This window comes from Aspergillus chevalieri, chromosome 3, assembly GCF_016861735.1.
Source record: "Aspergillus chevalieri M1 DNA, chromosome 3, nearly complete sequence".
NCBI classification, from domain to species: Eukaryota; Fungi; Ascomycota; class Eurotiomycetes; order Eurotiales; family Aspergillaceae; genus Aspergillus; species Aspergillus chevalieri.
Window position 1 is genome coordinate 2,394,321 of NC_057364.1, and position 9,027 is coordinate 2,403,347.

Consider the following 9,027-nt stretch of genomic DNA (forward strand, 5'->3'; position numbering starts at 1 on the left):
AATCTCTTTACCACTAACCCATCGTGCCCGTTTGCGTTGGGGGTTTCGTGCACGGGAAATGGTGGGCTCCCACTCCATGGGGTCAGCCTGCGTGGGAGTAGCCGTGGAAGGGGCTGCCAGAGGAGGAAACATAGGTGTGGCTGCTCGTTGATTAGGGGTGCGTCGGTGTTCTGCAGAGCGCTGTTGGTATTTCTGGTGCCTGTCATAGATACCCTGGAGTTGAACACAGTATTCGCTAAATGTATTGCAGGTAGGAGCGTTAACAAGCCGATTGAATATATCGTCATTGAGGGTATTTTCCAACCAAAAGATCTTCATATTGTCAGGCTGATTCTGTTGGCCGGCTTCCATCAAATAACGGTCAAAGGTTGCGAGCAGTTCATTGATGGTTTTGCTGCCTTGTTTCAATGTGCTGAGGTTGTACATTGCTTTCCTCTGGAGTTCCTTGTCCATGTAGTTGAAATCAAGATGTTCGAAGAGTCTGGTCACTGTATCGTCGTTTACCGCAGTGGGAGAATCGGCGTTGGCAATCATCCATGGGAGAATATGGCTAGCCGCATTGCCAGACAATCGTCCATAAGCATACCAGAGGCATTCATAGGGACCACCCAGAGCTTTCCTGTCAACGTGAAGTTTCGCTTTCAGGAGATGTTTGAAGTTCTGATAGGAAGCAATATCTCCCCTAAACACCTCAGGATCAGGCAGGATCTGTCGGGGACGCTGGTGCGTGTTATCGCTATCATTCCCTTGGCTCATAGTGCTTGGGGTCCCCGGTGAGTGTACAATTTCTGGTTCAGCGCTCGATGCGGATTCTTCGTGGTCACTGGTGGTAGGGACCTCGTATGTGGGCATGAGATTTGGCCAACTACTATCGTGTATAGTAAGGCGGTAGCTCCTGTTGTTGCAGTTATCGTCGTGGTTATCGTCGTCGTGCGTGAATATCGTCGTTGTACGTGATTATACCATCTTCAGTCAATCCACTTTCGCACCATTAAGCCTTTTGATAGAAAAGGAATGAACGGAATCTAATGTTAAGGGCTAAGCCCACAGTGCTAATGACTAGCTATCATACAAGAGATTCCGTTGAAGAAGAGAAGAACAGATGTCCGATCGGACAGTCTTTTATATACAAAAGTACCTTTTGCGGGGTACGTAGTCAGATAACCACTCCCATCATTCCTCCGGATAACATATCATTTATTCTACAGGCGCAGCCTGTGACAATAGGGTTGATGTCTTGCTGCCTTATCTCGAATGCAAGTTTCACAGTTCTTCACATATTCTTGAACAACTTTTCGCGTGTTTGGGAAGTAGTAGTTTCTCATGATTTGTTCAGCTGTTTTCTCTGTTCCCAAATGTCCGTGGAGTGGAGTGTCATGGTGCATGCTGATGATCTCATTTCTCATGCTCTTTGGCACATAGATGAGATTGTGCAAGTACACTAATCCATTGTTATCTGTGGTCAATTTGTCGTTTTCTGCTGAGTTTTCAATCATATCCTGGATCATTTTATCTTTTTGTGTTTCTTCGACAATTTTCTTTTCCAAAGGTTTGTTCGAGGTATGCATGGTTGCTGCTAACACCTGGTGGTTATAGCTGATGGTTCCGTCTTCGTTCGTTTTCAATATTGCTGGGTTGATCGTTCGGTCTTTGATCTCATAGTCCGGTCGTCGACTGAGTGCGTCTGCTTGTCCATTCTCATTTCCTTTGCAGTGGATGATCTTGAAGTCGTATTGCGATAGTACTTCAGCCCATCTGGCCTGTCTTCGGGTCAACTCTTTGGTTGTTGTGAAGAAGGTCAGGTTCTTGTGATCTGTTTTCACAAGTACAGTGTGTTGTGCTCCTTCCAAATAAACTCTCCAAGTCTTGAATGCTACCACTATGGCTAGCAATTCCTTATCATGGATGTCATAGTTCAATTCCGCTTGAACTAGTTTTCGTGAGTGGAATGCAACGGCTCGTGGTTTTCCATCTGGTCCTGGTTGAGTCATCCTCATACCAATGGCGTAGTCTGATGCGTCGGTTTCAATTGTGGTTTCCTTTTCTGGGTCGAACTGCACAAGTGCTGGTGCAGATACAATTTTTTCTTTGGCTTGTTGAAACGCTTGTCGTTGTTCTGGTCCCCATTGAAACTCTTGTCCCTTTTTCAACAATTTGAACAGTGGTGTCATGAATTGTGAGTAGTCCTTCAAGAATCGTCGGTAGTAGTTCACAAGTCCTGTGAACTGCTGAACTTCCTTGGTGTTCTTCAGCTCTGGCCAATCCAAGATTGCTTGAACTTTGTTCTTATCCATCTGGATTCCTTCTGTAGTGATCCAGTGTCCTAAGAACTCGGTTTCCTGAACATGGAATTCACACTTCTTCAACTTCAATCGTAGCTTTGCTTCCTCAAGTTTTTGCAGTACTTTCTTGACGTGCTGCACATGTTCTTCAAAGGTGCTGGAGAAGACCAAGATGTCATCAAGGTAGACTATCACGAAGATGTCAAGATATACTCCAAGTACATCATAGATGAATCGTTGGAATGATGCTGGTGCGTTGGTAAGCCCAAATGGCATGACCAGATATTCATAATGTCCATATTTCGTTCTGATGGTCGTTTTCCATTCTTCTCCTCTGGCAATTCGTAGTCGATTGTAGGCGTCCACAAGGTCAAATTTGGTAAACCATTTTGCTCCTCTAATTCGGTCTTGCATTTCATCAACTCGTGGTAATGGGTGTCGATCTTTGATGGTGATGGCGTTGAGTGGTCGGTAATCTGCACATAGCCGTAGACTTCCATCTTTTTTCGGTACAAATAGGACTCCGTGCCCTGCTGGTGATGTCGATGGTCTGATGAATCCTTTTGCCAATTGTTCTTCAATATATTCCCGTAGTATTTTCGATTCTCGTTCTGACATCGGGTAAATCTTCTTGCATGTCGGTGTCTTCCCTTCCATAAGGGGTATGCGATGGTCGTGTGGTCCGTGGTCTGGTAGTTCAGGTTGTTCGGGCTGCTTGAACAAGTGCTGAAACTCGATATACTCCTGTGGAATCTGTGGTTCCTGAGTCGTTGCTGCTAGCTTCTTATGGTCAATCCATTCCCATGAGCCTAGCTCTGAGTCTGATGCTTCTTGGTTGCTATCAACTCTTTCTGAGCGATACTCCTCAATCGATGCTGATCTCTTGGATGTATCCTCGTCCATCAAGTATTCGCAATACTTCTGGGTCGTGTCCGGTGCCCATCCGGGTAAGTTCATCAGCCAATGTCGTTCTGAGGCCCTGGTGGCTGCTAAAACAATGTTTGTCGCTGTGTCATTCATTTCTCTGTTATTCAACCCACCTCTTGGTTGCTTCACGTATCTACCGGGTCTCCTGCCTGTAGATCGTGGTGAGGTCCCGGCCTCCCGTTGACTCGGTCCTTTCGTTGTTCTTGGGCAATCGCAATTCACAAAGTTCATTTGTCCAGTTTTCCAGTTGATTTCCGGGTTGTGATTCCTGAGCCATGGAATCCCCAACACTATATCGTATTGTCCCAGCGGTGTCACGTCGAAATTGATCCTTTCTTCATGTTCCGCTACAGCCATAGGGACAAATCCCGATTCGACCGTCAGGTGACTTCCCAAATTTTCACCATTCAGTCCTGAGATAGGCTCTGGCTGCGCCTTCTCAATCCCTAAGATCCCCAATTGTCGCTGGAATCTAGGATCCATGTAATTTCCAGTAGCTCCTGAGTCAACCATCACTCTGGCTAGTTGATTGAGGACTGGTGTCATAAACTTCAAGTGGTATCCTCGCTGTGTCGCTGATAGGCTTGCTTGCCATCTTGGTTGCCGTAGACGTCGTGGACTTGGGTAGTAATCCTTGGGTTCGAAGTGGACTATACAGTCATCTTCATAACATGCAGTCCAGTGCATACTTGAATGCTCTGGATGCAGTAGATATCCTCTGCATGCACAGTTCCAATCCCAACAAGGACAACTGTCATTATATTTCTTAGGTCGTTCTGGGAAATAATGCGCCATTTTCTTTCGATCATAGTGTTCTCCACATGCGTGGCTATAACACACAATCCAAGGTAATTGGTTGTGCTTTGGGTGCTCTCGATAGTGCACGCAATCACACCAATCATACTTGCATGAGCTGTGGATGGGGCCTCGTAGTCGTTTGGTCGTGATGTCTCGTAAGTATCCCCATAATTCTCCATTGTTCTGTCCACAGTAATGGCACGTGTATGGGTGTTGGTCGCATTTCCGTAGGTGTTCATCCCAAGTTTCGTTCGCTCGTTCCCAACATTTCAGGTTCTGATGTGGGCAGTAGGTGTTCAATTCATTGAATAATTCCTTTAATCCCTTAGAGAGCCTCTTGGGGTTCTCCTGGAGTGAAATAACAATATCATCGATGAAGTATGCGGCAACGTCGGTGTTCGTTTCTTCATCGGCTTTTCGTTGTTCCGTATATCGCTTGGACCATAGCTGTTGCTTCGAAATAGGGCTATACAAACTGGACTTCGTGTATCCCTCGTTATCTTCTGCCAGACTCTGTTCTTCTTGTTCATCATTTTCGGGAGTTGCGTTCTGAGGTGTCTCCGGTATCTCATGGAGTTCCTCCACGTTGGGATCGTGGCCATTCCACTGAGCACCGTACTCTTCGTCAAGGAAATCATTAACTGGCCAATCTTGGTTGGGCAGTTCGCCGAGTGATTTCTCCTGAACTGGCTCGTTGATGGCTTTTTCGGACCCATCCGTCCTTATATGGGCTTTGTCGCTGTCGCTGTCGGATCCCACCGTCCGTTCATTGGGCCAATATTCTTTTTCACTTGAACTCATGATCTCGTCGATTTCCTCTGTCGTGAGGGTCGTCTGTTCTTCCATCAACCTCCTCAATGGGCTCAGGTTGGGTACTACCATAGTTCTGGGTCTCCATGGTCCTCCATGCTCATCCGAAGCCTCTTGCATGTGCCATCCAGAATCATTCGTTGCTCTGAGTTCAGGGTTCACAATTCCTGTGGTGTCATACGCTCCTCTCTCCTGGGTAGCGTGCAGTTGCTTGTTATCATTTCGTTGTTGCTGAGGCCTAACGTTCTGTCGTTGCTTGCATGCCTTCGTCATGTGTCCCGGCTTTCCACATGTGAAGCAAAGTTTCTCTTTCCTCCTTCGTTCTCTTTCCTTGTCGGATACGAAGGGCCTATGCTGTGTGGCATCCAGCTCCATTGGTCGTGGTCCATAGGGATCTTCATACCCTTGGCTTCGTGGTTGAGCTGGTCGTTTATCGTTCGATCGATAGTGGCTCGTTCGTGGGTTTCCTCTGAAGGTGTTTCCATATCTTGACTCCTTCTGTCTGACTCTAAGGTCATACAGGGTGTTGTCAATCTTGACGGCTCGTTCAAAGAGTTCGTTCAATGAAGTCGGTCGTTCCATCCAAACTAGTTTCTCCTGAATCTCTGGTTTCAACATTTCTTCGAACTTCGCAATGTACATCGTCTCGTCCCAATTCAGATGGGTGATGATCTGCTGGAAATCAGATACCAACTTGGCTACTGATCCTGTCTGTTTGAGTCGCCATAGCTTTCGTTCAGCGTTCCGTGTGGCGTCGATATCTCCAAACGTTCCCTGGAGTCGTTTCTTAAATTCAGTGAAGCTGCTGAAAACCTCAGTGGTATTGTCGTTATGGTATTGTTCATCTCTCTCCTGGAAGTCGCGCAAGGTAGGTTCAAACCAATCAAATGCTGGTCCAGTCAAATAAGTTGCTGCAAGTAGGACTTTGTCGGATTCGAAGATGAGCTTGCTCCGGTTCATGCGGACATACAAGTCCAACTGGGTGATGAAGGGTCGCAACTTGTATCGAGTACCATCAAAGGGTTCCGGCGGTCGAACTTTGATAGCTTTGGCTGACTGTCGTTCTTCCAAAGTAGTGATGCTTTCCTGCAGCTGGCTAACCATTCCAAAGAGCTCTTCATAAGTCGGAGTTCGTCCCTCAGATCCACGAGAGGACCTGGGAGTGGTGTTGCTGTTACTGTTGTTGGACATGGTTGCAGTTCGTGTTTTAAGTCAATATAGTCTCGAAACCTGACTCGTACTGACTGGCGATCAATGTGTCACAACCTGGCTTCTCTCGTGTCGTACCTAGGGTTCTAGTTAGTTGTATTTCGAGACTGAACACTTACCTTAAGTGTTCCCAAGTAGTCGTATGCTCAATGCCCCTCCGGGTCCGGTTCGGTATGTCGTATGCGTTGATGGGTATGTCGCCCCCTCCAGGCTCCGTAGTTCAATAGTCGTTGATGGGTATATCGCCCCCTCCAGGCTCCGTAAGATAATCAACAAGTAGGAACGGTAAAGGTAACGAGTAGAGAAACAAGGCCAACCGAGTACGTATACTGGGTTGTTGGTTAAGTGCGGACGAGTCAGAAACTAGAAGGTAACCAATGCTGTAAGACTTGAATTGATCGCGAAGAACTAAACTAAGTACATGAATGAGCGTCCTTATATATCCTTTGGTCCGTATACCAATTCATGTGCCACGGTGTATACCGTATACCATATACTATATACCATCCTGTATACCGTGCCATATACCATATACCATATACCATATCACGTGATCTGTTCGGATATCAACTTGATCCCTGTTGCTTCCTGCATATTCATCGTCAACCACCATCCAATAATTCTTTCTTAACTCCCCGCGTCATCACGTGAGTCTGACACGACGAGGTCTGTAACATGTTTATGGAACATGTAGGGTTGGAGTGGTTGGTTCCACGTGTGAAGTGCTGCAGTTCAGTTTTACTGAAGTCAAATGTAAGGCCTTCTCTAGCTCCCCATTGTCTGAGCTCCTCAGTGCAGTGCTGAAGCACAGTGCAGTTTTCCTCCAAGGAAGGGGAGGCCACCAGTTGGCATATGTCGTCAGCATATCCAAAGCGGCCACGTCGGGTGCAGACTGAGCCCTGTTTGAACATGGGCTCAATGAACAACATGAAGAGGATTGGGGAGATTGGGGAGCCTTGTGGGAGACCTGCTGGAACCTGGAATGTCTGGCTTGTATGGTTTCCTAGGCGGAGACTGGCAGTTCGACCTTGGGTGAAGCTAGCTACCCATCGGGCCACGTTGATAGGCCATCCCTGTTCCTGGAGCCGTCTGATCAAACGCTCCTGAATCAACTTCAACCTTCGATCTTCTGCGGTCATATGACCATGATCATGTGACATGTTTAAAAAGTTGAACAGCGTCAGAACTGTCTTTAGAAAGACACAATGGAGAAGAATGAAGATGGAAAAAGTCATGCTCAAGCGGAAAAACAGCCCATTTATGTCAAATAGTCTTTTAGAACACTGTTTGGTTTCGCAAGGCCATGCTCACTCACTCATCACCCTGCTCACCCACTGATCACCCCAACGCTCACCCTCGACCCTCAAGGCATCACCCCAATCACCTGCACTCAACTAATGCTCACCCAAGCATCACCCTTAGAGCAATAGTGAGCGAAGGGCAAAAATGACGGTTTGCCGCACTTAACATGTGGCTTAAGTACGGCTGAGCGGACGGGAAGCCCTGTTTTCCACACCCTATGGTCGTATGTACCAAATTATAAAGTAAGGAAAAATAATATAAAATATTTTGGGATAGGAACCTACGTCAGAACATCACGGAAGTGTTGCAACTCCTCCTATATAATCTACTTTTCCGATAAGTGTCGATCAACAACAACCATGTCTGATAGAACCTTCATAAACTGGTCGATGTATTTAGCGTTCTCCCTCTCCTGATCTTTGGGGATCAACACAGCCGATTTTTCATATGATTCAGGTTTGTATGGAGATGTCAACATCCACATAGATCACTTCTGAATAACGACAACTGCTTCCAGAAATTCATGGAACTTCAGGAAGGCAAGAAGCAAGTTGAGTAACTAGTAGTCTTGTTCAGAAGAAGAATGACCTGAGTAACAATGCGGAAAGGTGTTTGGGTTGATCATATTGCTCAAGCCCATGCCAGGTACGGATATTACCCTCCTTTTATGATGTCCATTGCTCCATGGTATTGAATTGTCGAGACTGACTACAGATGCTCCTTAATCCTTTCCTATCTCTACTACTTTCCCCGGTTCTTTTAGGCCCCAATGCAGCATAGTAATGATCTGCTAGAGAACGCTTGCAAAAACTAAGAGTCAAGGCTCACTTTTGAGGTTAGTAGAATGATGAATAAGATAATAAGGTAGGCTGTGTATGCACATCAGCTGATCAGTGCATCTGTAATTAAAGAGTAGCGAGGCCAGGAGGTTCTTATATATAGGATAGCGTGTACACACATAGCTAGTTAAGCACTCAATCAGCTGCGTATGCGCACATACGTTCGCTAGGCAATATACCTCTTTCGTCAAGCCAATTCTCTCCACATAGACATCGCTTAGTCTAGCATAATCGACTTCCGTTTTCCCCTTTGAGCTACGATCCGAGAGACCCCGCTTCGCAATACACAGCACTTTCTCCTCAGCCACTCTATCAACAATTAGGCGCATTATTTGTTGCCAATGTATGCCTTGCACATACAGCAAAGCGTGGACGCATAAGCATGGCGCACTGCGACCCTCTTTCTCATCAACCTCGCCCAGGACTCTGAAGGAGATATTTTAGGCCTATCGAAATACAGCTAGTAATGTCCGAAACATTGACCCGGTTATATAAGAGACTAAGCTAATATCGTGCTTCCTTGAATTTCATTTATCGATTGCAACGTTTTGAAAACGAATAGAAAAATGAATATATACATTTCATGGCCGGTAGAAAGCTATGAAATTGTCCGCGTCCACAATCCCAGGGAGAGATCATCGTTCACGAATTCGAGAGGAATGCCTATTTCTTCACATTTGGCTTGTAACTGTTTCTCGTCTTCTTGCCAAAGGTCATCATAAAACGGTTCCCAAAACCGAATGATGATCCATTGGAGGTGTGGGGCCGCATCTCGCTGTTACTGCCTTTTCTCCATTCAATCAATTGGGCGCTTACCCCGCCGAAAAGCAACCTACATAACTCGGCATACCTCGAGGACC

General features: G+C 46.3%; 1 protein-coding gene across 1 annotated transcript; it reads right to left on the reverse strand.

Annotated features, from left to right (window-relative positions):
- Nucleotides 1–1,202: 1,202 nt before the first annotated feature.
- Nucleotides 1,203–3,185, reverse strand: ACHE_30837A (uncharacterized protein; the record flags this gene model as incomplete). The annotated part of the gene is made up of 1 exon (XM_043277499.1): nucleotides 1,203–3,185. One exon carries the CDS (start codon nucleotides 3,183–3,185, stop codon nucleotides 1,203–1,205), a length of 1,983 nt encoding a protein of 660 aa, XP_043135372.1.
- Between the last annotated feature and the right edge of the window lie 5,842 nt (nucleotides 3,186–9,027).